The sequence below is a fragment of the Aotus nancymaae genome, unplaced genomic scaffold, assembly GCF_030222135.1.
Source record: "Aotus nancymaae isolate 86718 unplaced genomic scaffold, 86718_ANA_hifiasm-v0.15.2.pri h1tg000025l, whole genome shotgun sequence".
Lineage (NCBI taxonomy): Eukaryota > Metazoa > Chordata > Mammalia > Primates > Aotidae > Aotus > Aotus nancymaae.
This window is the reverse complement of record NW_026988438.1, coordinates 22,903,544-22,921,567: the sequence shown is the minus strand read 5'-3', so window position 1 is coordinate 22,921,567 and position 18,024 is coordinate 22,903,544. Positions and strand designations below refer to the sequence as shown.

General features: G+C 36.4%; 1 protein-coding gene across 3 annotated transcripts in view; it reads right to left on the bottom strand.

Moving 5' to 3' along the window:
* The window catches only part of ELAPOR2 (endosome-lysosome associated apoptosis and autophagy regulator family member 2), a 96,735-nt gene that overhangs the window by 25,943 nt on the left and 52,768 nt on the right, over positions 1-18,024 (bottom strand). For all 3 annotated transcript variants that reach the window (XM_064380438.1, XM_064380437.1, XM_064380436.1), the window contains 8 exons: positions 17,646-17,736; positions 16,875-16,977; positions 12,611-12,748; positions 10,812-11,075; positions 9,935-10,108; positions 7,667-7,856; positions 6,296-6,392; positions 5,536-5,637 (listed from right to left, as the gene is read on the bottom strand). In XM_064380438.1, coding sequence (XP_064236508.1) covers positions 5,536-5,637; positions 6,296-6,392; positions 7,667-7,856; positions 9,935-10,108; positions 10,812-11,075; positions 12,611-12,748; positions 16,875-16,977; positions 17,646-17,736 — 1,159 coding nt within the window. The remainder of the gene's footprint in view (positions 1-5,535; positions 5,638-6,295; positions 6,393-7,666; positions 7,857-9,934; positions 10,109-10,811; positions 11,076-12,610; positions 12,749-16,874; positions 16,978-17,645; positions 17,737-18,024) is intronic.

Sequence of the window (18,024 nt, the reverse complement as noted above, 5' to 3'; positions counted from 1 at the left end):
AGAGATTTTGTTTGTGAACAAAATCTTAGTCTATTCAGTATCTTAGTCTATTCGGGCCACTGTAACAAAATATACTAAACTGGATAGTTTCTATATACTTCTTATAGTTACAGGCTGAGATGTCCAAGATCACAATGTCAGCAGATTCAGGTGAGGGCTTGCCCTCCGCTTCATAGATAGCACTTTTTTGCTGCATCCTCATGTGGTGAAAGAGGCTAGCTAGCTCTCTGGAGTCTCTCTTTTTTTTTTTAAGACGGCATTTCGCTCTTGTTGCCCAGGCTAGAGTGCAATGTGCAATGGCGCGATCTCAGCTCACTGCAACCTCCGCCTTCCGGGTTCAAGCAATTCTTCTGCCTCAGCCTCCCGAGTGCCTAGATTTACATGCATGCACCACCACGTCCAGCTAAGTTTGTATTTTCAGTAGACACAGGGTTTCTCCATGTTGGTCAGGCTGGTCTTGAACTCCTGACCTCAGGTGATCCGCCCACCTCTGCCTCCCAAAGTGCTGGGATTACAGGCATGAGCCACTGTGCCCAGCCTGGAGTAATCTCATTCATGTGGGGAGAGCCATCATGAGCTGATAACCTCCCAACACACCATCTTCTAATACTATTACCTCCATATAAATGGCATTTCAGCGTACGCATTTGGGGAGACACATTTAGACTGAGACAGTCAAGTAAAAAGGGTTCCCCAGAGAACCTCCAATCAGCCTGTGCACTGGAAGAATGCGGCGGTGCCTCGGTAAGTTTGCGTCCTTTGCAGGGGGAGCAGCCTGGGATTCAATCTGTGAGATGGGGACTTGTTAACAGGAACCCCTTTCACTTTGCTGAGTCTTTTTTCCTTTTTTCCCAGTAAATTCCATAACCCCTTACCCTTCAAAGTGTGTGCAAGCCTAATCTTTCCTGGCCGTGAGACAAAAACCCAGTTGTTTCTACAAGAAAACCAGAACAGATTGAGTATAAACATAAGATTTTTTTTATGCACAGTACTTATATCCAGGTTTACAAAATTCTATCTCTGCCAAAACCACCCTTTCTAAAGACTCTATCCTGAGTTAACTACCAAAAGCCAGCCTCAGATCAAAACCGAGACAAATTAAATTAACTGACATTCCTTAGTTTTATCTTCAGATTCTGTAACTTCTTTCATGAAATAAAATAATTATCCTTACCTCAAAATTGATCTTAAAATTGTATGAATGGTTTGTGATTTTTTTATATCATGTCTTAAGATTACTTATTAGTGTCTGAAATATATGATTTTAGCAATTCTGTTAGAGTTTTTTCATTTCTTTATCATAATGGCTTTTAGCCATTTTCACTTATGCTCACAATGCTTCTATATGCCTTTTCACTTTTTAATATTCAAAGAACATACTTCATTTGGATCTTTTGAGTTCACTGCCTTTTTAATTTAGCTTGCACAAACTTAGTTATCTATTACTTGTCTCTTCCTAGGGAAAAAGAAAACAAGGGAACTCATCTAACCAATCATCCTTCCATGTTTCTTAAGAATTGAAAATAAATATTTTGATTTTAACAGTCCTTCCCTGAAGACCAAATACTACATTAGCATCCAATAGATCCAATGACTTCGATAGAGAGACTCTAAATTGGAATCTGTGAAATAAATCCCTGGAGTGTTTGACCCTCGAATATAACAGGACAGAGCTGTGAAGCATCTCTTTTGTGAGATTCAAAATTCCCAGAGGCTATACTGATAATGAAGATGAATTTGGATTTTGAAGGAGATTTTGGCAAAACAATTTTCAGCTGATTTATAAACTACTCAAGCAGTTAAATATAGTCAGAAGTTGACAGAGAGAAAAAAATGATTTTCCTCTAACTCATGGCATCAATAAAGACCCTGTCTGAGGGAAGATGACTCATTTAAAAGAAGGCACCAATAACTTGTACATCAGTTGAGTTATCCTCTGGAGTAAGTGTGATATTTGCCTCTAACTTAGTGTGTTTCTTGCAAATCTCTGTCCAGGGGAACTGGATGAAAAATGGCAAGATGAAAGCATTATGGCATGAAAAAAACAACACAGTTAGAAAATTATTCCATCTTGACTATGCCACACTACAGCTATACAACTTGGGGCATCAGTGTTTCCTGCTCTGTAAAGTCAATGTGTTTGACTCTAGATCCTGTAGATGCTGTGGCACCTCTATTATCAGAGTAACAATGCTTCCATTTCTCTGCTTTTTAATAAGGCCTTTTTATACCCTTTTCACTAACAGAAATTTCTCATGTTTTTGGGAACAAACCCTTTGGATACGATGCTTACATCTAAATTCTTCCCAATAAAAGGAGCGCCTTCAGTTCCTCTACCTACCTAAGATAATGATTAGAGGTTTGGGAAGCATTTTAGGCAAAGGCTACAGGGCCATCTACTTAAGGGCATCTATTAATATTTAGGAACATCAGCAGCCTATTGTGCTAGCAGTTTATTCTCTGCTCAAGGTGCAAATTACAGCAGAAAATTTCAAAAGTTCACTCCAGTTGTCAGAATACATCTGCCACAAACTCTGTACTGTTTTTATCTAAAATGTCTCATACCCTCCAGACACATTATGGAATTAGAAACCAGCTACATTTGCCAGACCAAATAGACAGGTTGGTGTTTCCAGCTGCAGATGAGTAGGCAGCCCAGATAATTAGCTGCTCCCTCTAATTTCTTAGGTGATACACAAAGAACACATATATCCCCCTTTCTCCTGCCCCATTTCACTTTTTATTAAGACCTTCTCACTCTCCCAGGTTGTGAGGATCTTATTACATTTTTCCCAGGACACCAAGATATAAAACCCCAACCAACATTGCTACTGCTAAAGTGAACTTTTGCCTGGTTTGCCAAGATTCCTGGCCAAGAAATGAGAATCCCTGAGAGTAGCATTCCTTCTGCACTACCTAAGTCTCCTTCTTCACTGCCAAAGTCTCCCGATACTTTTTGGTCAGCATATGAGGCCTCTTACGGCAAGTGTCTGGTTAGCACCTCCTTCCCTCCACCCTGGAAATCTTAAAATAATGGAAAGAAGGAAAGAAGAAAGGTGGGGGGGGAGGAGAAAAGAAAAGAAGTCCTCCTAAAAAGTAGACTGAGAAACTGGGCTCTACTGACCTTTTTTTTTTTTTCTTTTTCCTGTTAGTATGAAATCTTTATTCGGCCCTACTGCTGGGAAAAAAAAAAAATTCCAGGAAAGCTGCTGTTTCTCGTGTTCTGATCTCCAAGCTCCCCCTTGTGTCCTGATGGGAAATTGATTCAAGAAAGAACTAAAGGTCAGCACTTTAGGCTGTAGGGTTCAAGCAGTTCCCTACAGCAGTGGTCTGCATACTTCAGTGCATATTACAACTCTAAATGAAGATTTATCAAACATGGACAAAGGACTACGCCCTTTAGACTGTCACATTTTAAATTAGCTTTTCATGAAGCTAAAATTCAGAATACATTGTGAGAATCTCTGTCAGAAAAAAATAGTTAAGACAAAATCTGGTTCTCAAATTTCAATAGGCATCAGAATCGCCTCGTGTTTTTAAAAAATCTTCCTGTGCTCAGCATTTAGAGATTCTATATTTTTAGGGAAGGCCCAGAAATTAATTTTTAAAATAGATGCCGCAAGGTATTCTGCTGCAGGTGATCTTGATAAACTCTAGCAAAGATAGTTTACTTTCCTAAGTGGCATATTCCTGAAGGTCAAAGTAAAAACAAGTTTTCCTCTCCACACAAGGAAAAATTCAGTTTCTACATGGCATCACTTAACTCCAGGAGACTATTTTCCTTATTACAATCAAAGCGTCAGAACACACCTCAGGAACGTTAGAGTGATGTGTTTCCTAAAGGACAGACCTAGTCTTCAGTAACATAACCTACTTGAGTTAGAGACCTAGAGGAGGCTTTGGAAGCCATTCCAGTAGACTCTAGAGACTAGAAGTTAAGTGTTAGGTTCACAAAAAAGGAACAAGCACCTGAACTCAGAGCTGTATGGCAGAATATTAGAAAATGATGAAAGACACATGCTTTTATTGCTAGAATCTCTGACCACACCTTTTCTTGGAAGATGGTTTTCTGCCTTGATTCTAGCTTGGAGGCTGGCAGAGGGATCCTCCACCACAGGATGCTCTTTTATTATTATTAGGTAACTGCTCTCATCATAACCTTCTCTCACCATGAGCAGGTGAAAAGAATAACTAAGTCAAAGATCTATGAGAAGTGGAAACACGCAGTTGGTGAAAAGTGAACGTCAATGTGCCTTTATGCCCATAAATAAGCCCAAAATACTGTGTTGCCCCTGTAACTATTTTTAGGATACACAAGTAGTTGAAGCAATGCTTAGACCACTGATTTCCAATCCTGATGTGACCAAAGCAGGACAGGTTAATATCTCCCAAGGTTACTGTGAAACTATCCAAAACAAAATTAACTAAATCACTTTCTTTTAAAAAAATATATACTTCTGCTAGTTTGATAGAGAAAATGTCTGCAAATCAAACTATGATCCAAAGGCATCCTAACTCTACAAATATTAGAAAAGAAGAATCTGGCTGGGTGCAATGGCTCACACTGCAATCCTAACAGTTTGGGAGGCTGAGAAGAGAGAATCGCTTGAGGCCAGGAGTTTGAGACCAGCCTGGGCAATGTAGGGAAATTCCCATTGATACAAAAAATAATACTTTTAAAAACAAAATAAAAAAAAAACCTAAGTACTGAAAAATGAATATCTGAAAAATGAAAATCAGGAGACATTCAAGTGTCACTCATGCCATTAAAGTAGTCTGTATTATGGTTGACAATTCTGAGTCTATGAAATTGTTTTCTTCTTGTGTTTCCATCCAAAGTGAACTGCATTATTCAGATCTTGACTGTAGAGGGTTATGGCCTTAACGCTAATCTGTGTTAAATGAACTACATTACGTATTCTATAAGTCAGACTTACCTTGGTGATTCTGCCAACATTAATCAATAAACTGAAGAGCTAGAAATCGATCATTTCTAGCTCTTCAGAGCTAGAATTGAATAGATCGAATAGATAATCGATCAAATTATCTATTGTGGCCCCCATCCCCTCCTAGAGAAAAAAGCTATGACTCAGAGGTTAAATTACTTAATCTTGATCACCCAGCTAGTTAATTGTTTTACTTAATCTTGATCACCCAGCTAGTTAATTGTTTATCTAGTACATAACCAGGAAAGTTTCTAATCCAACTCTCAAGGAAATTCAAGCTAACCAATAAAATCAATACAGGGATACAAGCAGTATAATTAATTGTATATTGCTTCAATAACTTTCAAGAGAATTAGACACTCAAGGCAAACAGGACAAGAATATGTCATACAAGAGGCTAGGAAGTACTTAGATTGTACAAGGACCTATTCTTCTTAATAGACATTCAGCATATCCCTATACAAAAAACCTACAGACTCTTCTGTTTTATTTCTGCTTTATGTTCATAAAGAATATGTTTTAAAATAGTAACATTCTGGAGAGTTTTTCTTCCTCATAGTAAACACAAATCATATAGAAATAAAGATACCTGGGGACTGAAATCACTCCTGCTCCAGATTTAGTAGGATTACACCTCATTTTCACAGCAGTTGATCGTCCATTAATACAAGACGTTGTCGTTGTAGAAGACCTAGCATAAGGCAAATAATATTTTTAAAAACAAATATAATTCAGATTACAAAGACAAAAATATGTGAAGAACTGCTCTCAGCCTCGATGAACAAATGAAAAATATATTAAAGTTCACTAATTAACAATTTTAATACAAATTCAGCTCATTTACTTCCATTGCCTATGAAAAGTTGACTACTTTCCCAAGTAAAGTGATATGTTATCATCAAAGTATTTAGTAAAGATATTATAATTTTAAGAAAAATTATAATCAAAAATACTTTTAAGGGAACAAGGGCCATATCTACTTAGGCCGATGCTTTGATATGTGAATTATAAATCATTATTCCTAGACAATGAAGTAGAGTCCTTTATTGCCTAATTTAAATGAATACACACACACACACACACACACACACACACACAGAAACTATATAAGGCTTTCAAAATATTCCACGTTTCCTACTTTTTACTGTCTTCAAGAACCAGTTACTAATTATTAAGTATAAACTATATTCTAGGAACTCTCAGGTGACATAATCAATCTTCTCTGCCATGAGAATTCACATTCAGTATATGATTATACACACACAATTATAAATATATGAATATAGATGTTCCAAATATATGTTTCTTTTGATTAAAATACAGTCAAGGGAAACAGCATCTTCACTTACTTATAAAAGAAATGCACATCTGGTATTTGGCTTGGTGGAACTGGGAACATATCTTCTTTTATATCAATATTTTGCAATGTGGTTTCAACCGTCACTCCTAGATGAGATTTAAAAAGAAACTATTAAGTAATGTGGAAAATTAGTTTTATTTGGTCTCTGTAGATTTGAGTAGAAAATAGCTTTAATTTAATGACTGTCATTTTACAGTATTTACAGAAATACTGTATTAAATTAATGCATTCATTGTAAAAACAAGAAACTTTCCAGTCTCCAGAATGAAACAGAAAAGATTCTACTCCCTAGCTTTGTAGTTTTGCTTAAGTCTTTTCACTTCCGAGTCTTGTTGCCTGAATCTAATGAAAGCAGTAATTCAGATGACCTATGAAGTTCCTTTTAGTTCTCTAACATCTCAAAAGCCTATTAAAATTTTCATTCTCCAGTGAATTTTATTGAATGAGTTGGGCTACTTTGCTAATATAGCTTTTTACTCCTGTTCAATACAGACATATTTGACAGAGCAAAAAATTTTGTGCCCTAATAATTTCCAGAAAATAACTCTGAAATTTGCTTAATCTAATAAAAAGAAAACTAAGGCTTTTTTTCCCCCTATCTCTTGTAAGCAAAATGATAACAGAGCTGAAACACAAGCAGTAAGAGCAAACTTTGCTTCAGAGTTCCCACACTGAGCAACCCCCACACCCAGTAACTGACCTTGGTGCTGAAAGTCAACGCTAAATTCCTTTGGAGTCTATGCTACAGCAATGTTCTCAAATCTGATTCTCCGAATCACCTATGAAGCTTGTTAAAACCACCGATTCCTAACCCTAATGTAGAGATCATAATGAATTTGATCCCTAAAAAAATCACTCATTAGGGAGCTAGATTCTTCTTGAAACTTTCCTAAAGCTTCCAGGACTACGGAGACAAAAAGGGAACACGAGGAATAAAACTCAGCATCCTCACCTTTGCTGTTTGTCACCTGCTTACTTCTGGTGTGACAAAAGGTGATGGAAACTGGTGGCATATATTATGATTTATGTGTAGATTATGTTTGTTTACCATTTTTATTTTGGTTTTTAAAATTGGTTTGGCTCTTAAACTTCTAGAAAGTCTGATGACAGGCATAGACACTCAGAAAATGTCATATTTATACATGAATTAATACATAATTGCAGAAGTATCCCAGAGACTAATCGATAGTCCCCAAAGGTAAGAGTTTTATAACCATCTTACAATAATAGCAACAGGTAATTTAAAATTATCTGTGGGAGCCTTAATCATCTATAGCAAACACCAATACAATGACAAGTTATCCGTATCATAATTTAAAAATAAATGTATGCATGCATATGTGAACCAAAGGAAGCTTACCTAAGAATGTATCTGCCAGAATGATGGATTGTGATGATAAGGCTGCTCGGAAACCCTTACTTTCGGAAGGAATAATTGTTGACTGGCATACAAATGCTCCTACCAAATTTGTGTAATCATCTGACCCTGCCACTATTTCTTTTACTGTAAAGTCTGTTATATTGTTGGTACAGAGAGCCATCTTCTTCCCCTGGGAAAATAAAGTCATAAAAGAGAAGTTTTATTGGATGTCAGTCTTAATCCCACTTAGCTAGTGACCCTAGAGGAGCAGTGGCTCTCTCCTCACTGCAGGGATTCTGATTTAATTGATCTGGTGTGAGGCCTATGCACTGGTGCTTTTTAAAAGCTCTCAAGGAAAGTCCAATACTCAACCAGTGTTCAGAGTCACTGCAGTTATAACAAATACAGTAATTCAAGACTATACCGCTCTTCCCACGACAAGCATCATTTGTGCTAAAGGAAAGTCATCAAATTAAGAAAATAAAAGTCATCTACGAAATGTTCAATTCATAGAATAACAATGCATGCCAACAGACAAGCAAACTGCTGATGAAAGCTTTAACATCAAAGAAAAAGAGTTGGTCTTCCTCTTCCTTTATGAGCCTATGTGTAGCAGAAAGGTAATGTGAAGGCTTAAGAAGGAAGCACAAAAGTCTTACTCAGCAAAATTCTAGAATAACACCTGAATTCTAAATAGTTGGTCACTACAAATGTCTTTATTCACCTACTCTTAGAGTCAATGATGTGTATCTGTTCAACTATGTAACAAGTTAAATGGAATACAGAGATTTGCTTCTTTAATAATTCAGAGAATCGAAAGATATAACTTATAAAAATGGGAATATTGTTTAAATATAATATGTTTAAATATACTATAGTCCCACTGCAAAGAACTATAGATTTCCATTATCTATAACTCCATAATTATAGAACAAAGAACTCCATAATTTCTACAAAGCAAATGTAAAAAAAATAGGAAAACTATTTCGTTGGTATTATAGATGTAGAGTATACACAGATGTATAAAAAGAAAAGTATAAAAATTTCTCTTTCTTAATGCAGGTAGCAGGCCTAACCTATAAATTTTTCTCCTGCTATGAGGCTTCTCGTAACAATAGGCCTTCTCATCACAGTATTTTTTTTACTAGGCTTAAAATGTTGAAGCCAAGAAGAAATAATGAAAAAGAGCAGAGAAAAGGTACTGAGGAAAGAAAAAGCAAAATAGTAAAAACCAAAAGGAAAGAAACAATAAAAAGGAAAGAAAGAGAAAGAAGCCAGAGGGGAAGAGAAGGTGGAAAAAGAGGTAGTGCTAATATAAGATAAGATTGTGATAGAAGTATGACAGATAATGGAATTAATCTTATTCACTGTTTCCCACAGTATCTGGCATATAACAGATATTTAATTTATATTTATTGATTGAACTGAGTAATATAATGAGTGTCTTGGATCACCCCAGGTAAAATCAAAACAGGACAACTGTCATACCGTGTAAAAATGTATAGACCTTTTTGTTTGAAAACCTCTGTGATCATCAGATCTCTTTTGTTTCCTTTGTGCAAAGCTTTGCACAGTATCTCATAATGAAGACAATTGGAAGTACAGGAGTTAATATGGGAAGTGACATGGAGGAAATGCCTTATTCTGTTTCTACTTTATATGTATATACCTATTCATAATTCCCAACCCTAACCTCGTATGTGCATTAAAATATTGGACGTTATGGTCCTGTAACCTCACCCCGTTGCAAGTATCAATTAAGATTCCACTTCTTCTCACAGAAAATAAATTTGTATGATTTAAGCCTACCTTATCAACTGATATTTGGCCCTGCATGTCTCCTTTTTATTTTGGACAAACTTCCTCTTGGAAGTCTTTTTCTTTTTAAAGCACAAAATTGACAACACAAACAACAGTAAAACTTTCTCAAATGGCAACTTCCTGCCTAAAAAAGAGATAAGATTGACAACCCTGACCCACTTTTATGAAAACAAAATGTCCTCAAAGCACTTATACCGCAGCTCCAAGCTTCGGGTTTCAACTGACTGCATAAGTGATTTGATGCACTGAGAACCAGACAAGGTTGGCCCTGGTAGAGAAATCTGACAAGATTCCAGGAGGCAATAGAGGATCTAAGCAATAAAAGCTCAGTTTCTGACACTTGGTTGTTAATATCCATAGAGAATTTTTTGGTTCATTAACACAGAAAATATCAACTCAATCAGAGCTGAAATATAGCTCCATCTCACCTTGACAGCCAGAACTCACCTCATGCCCACATAAACTGATATTGAAAAAGTGGAAGTATTTTGTTCCTTTGGAGGTGAAGCTGGGGCCATTCATTAACGAGCCCACGCTGCTGAGGTTGCTAAAGTCATAGTGCAAACTCTGATTTTCTTTTTCATGGTAGAAAAAGCAGTCACTATAGCAAACCGAACGGTCCTTTGATTAAAGATAAAGAAACAATATAGCAGGAAAGAAAATATTAGCTGCTACTAAAATGTGTTTCAGAAAAGAAGTTCTAGGTGTAAAAACTATTTCAGTAATTTAACCTTAGTTATAGTATACTTTACCATATTAATATAAAGAATTTCTAAACTCTAAATAGATTTTTTTTCTAGGCAATGTTCAGAAAATTCAGAAGTTTTTAAGGACAGAGTAAAGTTATCCTCCAGCTTGTTTCTTGTAGAAAGGTATTTTGAGAAATAGCCAAAATTTTGTATGTAAATTTAAACAGACAGTAAAACTGCTTTGTCCTTCACTCATAATATGGCATCAATCTTTGCCATTAAAATGTTATAAGAAACACTAGTTGTTCCCAGATGGCTGCTATAGCCAGCCTATAGATAGGTAGTTTATTTGCTGTACCCAAACAATACACAAGAAATCAGTTTTAATATTTTGGAAAAGCATTCTTATTTGGGAGTTTCTCTTAATATTTTATGTCCCCAGTAACTAGTACTTTCATGGCATACAGTAAGTGTTTAATAAATGCAAGAGGGGAGAAAACAGAAATGGTAAGTAGAAAGTCTTATTTCAGAATAAATAACAACCTCATAGCTCCCAGATAAACATTAAGGAGAACCTTGCATTTCTCTATTAAAATGTACTTTCATGGGGACACCTAAAATGCAGACCCACTTACCTGACTGCTTTTACTCCCAGGCCCACATGGAATACAAGCCTCTTTGCCGTAGACCTGATGTATGGACAGGTAGGTGTCAGGTGGACATTCCTTGCACTGGTTGGTTTCTTTTTCAATGTAGTGTCCTGGAGGGCAGGGGACACATGATGAACCCGACTGTTCAGAGCCGAGGGCACAGGCACGGCATGAGGACGCCACCCCATCAACTGCATTAGTGGCTGTGATAGAATAAATCTTCACCATGTCATTGATGAACCGTCTATTCTAAAAAAAGAGCAGAAAGTAATGACTTCTGCCTTGGGGCTTAGTTGTACAGCCAGATTATGTCTTATGTTGATATCATCAAAATAACTAAATAGAGTGTTCCAGCCTAAATAGTTTGTAAGCGACAATAGATTAATATCACTGCTATTTGGTTCTTCTTTTAAAAAATCTTAAATCTTGACACTAGAAACTAATTTCCACAGTAATAGAGTTCCAGGAGTTTTACCACAATTACTGTGAGATCTGTCACAATTGGTATAAATTAGGATGCATCTATAGACTTCATATCAAGAAGAACTAGTACAGTTTAAGAGAGGAACAGTTTTTATCTCTCATCATTGTTTCTTCACATATAAGCCTAAAGCAAATGATACAACAGGATATTGAAAGTATGGCAGGGTAGAAATGCCTTGGAATGGGAATTACAAAATCTTGCAAGACTAGGACCTCTGGTCACACACAAACACTGTGTTAAATCTATGCAATCACACCATTTCATTAAGTCTTCCTTTCCTTCTCGAGTCCTTTCCCTAATAAACATACTCTGGTTTCTACAGAAAAGATGTGGACTAAAGAGCAAAAACCTGGGTCTTAGTATGTTTTTCCTTCTTGTAACTCTGGATCACTTTAAGGTCTGGTTTTCATCAAGCAATGGGTGTCACTCTGTCAGTACAGAGCACTATTACCCCAGACTACTTAATGCTTTTTGTCTAGGACAAAGATAAATGGAAGGCAAGGAAAGGTTCCATAGCATGTTCATGCCCCCACAGGATGGTAATGTGAACATTCATAAGGAATAACTGGAGTCAGGTACAATCTGGGAGATTGGTTCCCCACTGAAAGCCTGAAGAGAAGAAGAGAAAACGACATACATTTGCCACCATAGCATCACGGCCACTTTTGAACAAGTGGTTTATCTTGTTCTCACCTTGGGAAGGTTATATATATGGAGATCCACAAAATAAATCCTGCTACTATTGAAACATATGGTACAATGGAATTTACTTGGGGGAGAAATACGTCTATTCTGGTAGGGAAAGTAAAAGAAAGGAAATGATTCTGTGTGTTAACCCAATGGTATGTACATATACATTCTTCAGGCTATAAAAGGAAATATTACTGTAACAAAAAAATAAAACAACACTAGTTAATGGCTCCTAGATAAACATCAGATGACTCAGATGAAGAGGAAGAAAGTTGCTCATTTTCACAAAGCCTCAGAAAGCTTTAAAAACAAGTTATTTTTAGAAAACTGCAAAATTAGATTTTCCTTCTCGTAAGTTTCCAGCAACTATATTTGTTCAGAGTGCAGAACAATTCAAAGACACATTGTTATTGTATTCCATACATTCTTACTCTCAAAAAATAAAAAATTACCATTTTTATTACATTCACTCCATAACCAGATTATTGATTCTGTATTTTTCAAAAAGCAAAGTATTTTCTTCCACATTTGAGTAGTAATCTCCTTGTATGCATCTCCACAAGGGGGCATCATTAGTGTGTTTTTAAAAAACAAAGCGCTTGCAACTTACATCTTGACCCTGATTCGTTCTCTGGAATGCCCATGTGAATGTAAAAGTTGCATTCTTGAAGATGATATGGGTGTAAACTTGTTTTTCTTTGGTTCCACCCCATGATTCTACCACATTCGTACTTTTTCTATTAATATCCTAAAACACGGTGGAAAAAATATATTCAAATAAAGCACAAACTCAACATTAATATACCTATCTATATATTACAAATGTATTCATATTTAAAGTAAACCTGTTAAGAGTTTGACTATTTACAAACAGAGCACGTAATCTTAGAACTCTTAAAACTTGCCTTCAAGTCTGCACAAGCACCTCGCTCACTCAGTAATCACAATATATCAACCTCATTGTTCATATAACTTGAAAGAGGTCTCAAATCATTAACATGTGTAAGGATTGGGTTTTTTTGTTTTTATTATTTTTGTTTCATGTGTGTGATCAGGCTTTGGAAATAGAAGAGGAAACGTAACCCCTCAAACTTCTCACAATAAACTTGTATGATTCTCATTGAATGGAAAGGCTTCCAAAGTTTTATCCTTTTCCTTCAGAGATTCTGATAGGCAGCTCTTAAGAGGAATTCCAAGTTCCCCTGAATTATACTTGCAAGTTCCAAGGTTACTTTATCCAAGCGCAGGTTAAGCAGAATATTATTTTATCTTCATGCAATCCTCTTTTGTTTATACTTGAATTCCGAAAGGTTTAATATATATTTTATTTCTGATTTACATAACTAAATTCAAGATAATATTAAAATCACACAAATTTGTGATATTCCAAATGATATGCTGTCATTAACATGACCAGAAAGCAAATATTAATAAGTCAACCAGATAACGTAATACACATCTAATTTACATTAAAAGAAAACCAAGCCTAAACCCTGAATTTTCTAATTTTTCTGGCAGAAATCCTGATAGATCACTTAGGAACTTAGATGGGCTTCCATTACTTATTTGGGATACTGGAAATAAGGTTTCATGAGCTCAGGACAAGTCTCTTTGTTTTTCATCCTTTGATAACACAGGAATCAAACATGTGATAAAGTAACCAAATATGCTACAAAGAGACACATCCTGAGTTCACAACACAGATAGGAATAACAGAAAATGCTCATCATACATTACAGAAATCCTAATGCAACCAAACAATGAAATCATCATACATGCCAGTCCCAAAAAACAGCTCAACATATATCGATAGTGCTTCATTAAACATCATCATTTTGGGTTATAATAAATGAAATTTAATGCATTAGTGTAAATAATACCACCTTATATTTGTGAAGCACTACATGATATTCAAGGTATTTTTATATATTATTTAGTTTGAAATCTCCAAAATTCTGTGAGAAAATCAAATCACACAAAGAGGAAAGAAAATGGCAGATTGTGCTAAAAGCTAAAAGCTCTAGGATTGATTCATCACAATAAATATCATATGATCCCTACTTGCTGAGTGAGAGTCAAAAACACAAATAAGTTCACATAATTAAAACAGGGATTTTTCTAAGGGTTTAAGGAGCACACTGTAGAGGGCTAACTTGACTGAAAGAAGTAAGAGAGAGCTTCTAAGAAAAGGTGAAGTTTGAGCTACCACTGAAGTAAGAATGGGAGTTTACCAGACAAAACAGCATGCTGGGATTCACTCGGGTGGTGGGCAAAATATTAAGGGAAGTATTAGGGAAAGTTCTAAGATATAGTCTCAAACCTTTTGGAAGGCTGAAAGGTTTCCATTAACTTGTAATAATGGAACAGGCTGAAGGCAGACGGTTCTTACCTTAAAGCATTAGGTCATAGAGTGAAGATTAGGGATCATAGAAGCCTCCCCAGTTAAGTCTGTTCATGTTCCTTTGTCTCTACTCTAACTAGCTTGTTTACTCATGTAAACTTTGTGCTGGATGATCCTCTTCAGGGGAGGTAAAGGGGGATTACCTGTTAATGGTGTTTATCATGGGCCCCAGAACCAAAGCTTTTATCATTCGTAAAACCACTCTTTTAACCATGTTAGTTATCCACAGGCGTGTTGACTTAGAACCTCTTGTTATTAAATCTATACTGAATAAATGCAAGGAGGATCAGCTAGCAGGGGTCAGGTAGCCGCAACCGCCCTCTGAGAGCAGCTGATGTTCTCCCTAGCCCACTTGTTCACTGTATTCAATGTGTAAGTATATTTTATTCATCCGTCAAAAGTCAGGGCTTGCAGGACAGATCCCTGAGGGTGGTGATCCATGTCTCACAGCAAAAGAATGTCATTCTAGCTTAGAACGTCAACAGGTAGGGAATGAAAATGTACAGAGCATTCCACTAATACCAACAAATTCAGGTGACTAAAGAAAGATGAGTCATAAAGCAGGTTTGGAAACAGAGGCTGGGAAAAAAACACAAAGAGCCACGGAGACATCATGTTATGGAATGTGAAGTGTATTCAGAGGCCATTGGTTCTCAAATTCTGATATATTTCAGAACCACCCTCAATGCTTGTTAAAATACAGATTCCTGTGAACACAGAGTTTCTCATTCAGTAAGACTAAGATGAAAACCAAACATGTGTATTTCTAACAATTTCCAAGGGGACCCAGCTGGTGCTGGTCTGGGGCCACACTTTAAGAAACATTACTACAGGTCATAAAAAACACCAAGGGAAGGGATAGCTTTGTTGTTCATGCCTCTACTGTTGAATTTTGGGGGGTTTTCTTTGTTTTGTTTTTGAGACAGGGCCTGCTACCCAGGCCACAGTGAGGTCACCTCAACCTCCTGGGCTCAGGTAATCCTCCCACCTCAGCCTCCCAAGTAGCTAGGATTCACCTCCATGCAGAAACTAATTTGTTTTTCCTTTTTTGTAGAAATGGGGTTTTGCCATGTTGCTCAGGCTGCTCTCAAACACCTAGGCTCAAGTACTCCACCCATCTCAGCCTCCCAAAGTGCTGAATTACAAAATGAGCCACCGTGCTCAACCTCTACTGTTGCTTTTATGTTTAAAGATAATTTTGGCCAGGCACAGTGGCTCAAGCCTGTAATCCCGGCACTTTGGAAAGCCAAACTGGGCGGATCATCTGAGGTCAGGAGTTCAAGACCAGCCTGGCCAACATGGTAAAACCTCATCTCTACTAAAAATACAAAAATTAGCTAGACGTGATGGCGCATGCTGGTAATCCCAGCTACTCAGGAGGCTGAGACAGGAGAATCATTTGAACTCAGGAGGCAGAGGTTGTAGTGGTCCGAAATCGCACCACTGCACTCCAGCCTGGGCGACAGTGAGACTTTGTCTCAAAAAAAGAAAAAAAGATAATTTTGACAGCAGCATAGATGAAAGAGTAGAGATGAGAAGAATGTACAGGAGACTACTGAATAGTCTAGTTAAGAGATAATACTAGTCTCCATTTCAGCAATGGCACTGAGTATGAAGAACAGACTAAAGAAATAAGGAGGCAGACTTGAGAGAACTGAAGACTTGTGGGCTATTTGTGATACAGATGGCTGTACTGAAGATGATTTATGATCTTTTACTGCTACAAAGTTGATATTTTTTAAGGAAAAAAAGTCTGCCTTCATTTAACCTATAAGTTTCACAAATAAATGTTTAAGTCTTCTCACATTTTGCGTATCATGGAGAAACTGTTAATAAACTGTTAACTATCTACTGAAAGGTCATTGAAAAAAAAAACACAAACAAAAACAAAGCAGGTCTGTGATGTAACTTTAATTGTAATGTTAAACTCTTAGCCAACAACCTTCTAAATCTCACATAAGGTCTTAGCAAATTTCGTGGTGTTACTTTCCTCAAGCTAAAAGTAGAAATTTGTATGAAGTCTAGAAAAGAAATGGGCAAAATTATGACACGAGCATAGTAAAGTCCTTTGTCTAAATGTTTCTTTCTTCCCAGTGTTCTACATCTCCATTATTTTCTGCCCTTACTTATTTATACAATGTTTGTTTCCTTCCTGATATTTTGAATAGCTGAATGGTTATCAGGGGAGAATTTTCATTCTGCTGGTCATATTTTTATGAAGGAATTTCTTTTACCAGATTAATATTCCCTGACCTCTATCAGTCACCCAAGCTCCCTCGCTTAGCCTTGCCCGTGAGGATAAACACATCGCACAATTCTTAATTACCTCTTCAGGTACTTTTTAATGTTTGTGAAAGGTGTTAAGAATAGTAAAAAAACTGGAATTCTTATCCCAACTTGCCACAAATAAGTTTAACTTGAAGGAGAATGCTAAGCTTAGAAAACTGCCTGTGAAAGCTGCCCATCCACTTACCACCATGAAGTACAAAACACAGTCGGCTGAACAGAGGGTCTCAAAGACAAATGTTATTCTTCCTAGTTCAGAACCCGTGGCTCCAGTCATAGATGTTGGTGGTCTATTTGACAGATTAAAATGGCAATATTTATAATATGTTCTAAATACAATTTAGATTAAAATTAAGCCACTCTTTTTATTAAACTAAAAGCCATGCTCTTCTCTTCCCCTAATCTACTGCTTCCCTCACCCACAACTCCTTCCTCACTTAATCCTACATGCCCACACCCTTTGTAGACATGGAGTCCACATAACCATGGGAATATGTTGAACCTCTTGCTGTAAATGATACCTTCCATCCTAAAGAAAAAGACTCCTACTGGGTAATTTCAACACAGGAAACTAAAACGAAATGGGATTCAGAAATTTCTAACATACTATCCTACAGAGAGAATTGAGAAAAAATATATAAATAAACCAAAAAATACTCCTGCAAACAACTTGGACTGATCTCTTCATTAAGTATTCAAGAAGCCAAGTTACTGTAGCATTTGGACACAATAGTGTTTACATTTTTCAGCTTTATCCAAGGAATATGTAACATTTATAGTTTCTCAATCACCAATTCTACAGATATTTTTCAATATAATACATTACCCCATGATAGCTTATTTACTAAGTATTTTTGCAATATTAATATATCCCATAAAGTACCTCTATTTCTTTATTTCTATGGGAAAACAGGTGTGAAGATTCTTATAGAAAAGAATTACAATTTGTTTTCCTTACTTAAATCCTGGAATATGCAAGTTTAAGATCAGGTAATCATTGTCAGAACCTCCAGCACCACTCTGGATATGATCTCCAGCCACCTCCCAACCTAGAAGTAGTAAAAGTCATTTTTATTAATAAAAATTCCATTAATGATTTCCAACAATCTATTCAAATAAGGTAAAAGTAAGAAGAAGCATTAGTGTTTATGTTTAAAGTTAGAAATATTCCAAATGAATTCCCTATTTTTAATCACAGTTGCAAATTTCATGTTGAGATAGATGTTCCAGGAGAAACCAAGTAATGCATTACTTTGAATAAAAGATACTTAATGAGATAACTAACAACAGTTTTCTCAATGAAGCAGGATTTATATTTTAACAAAAACGGATGGTCT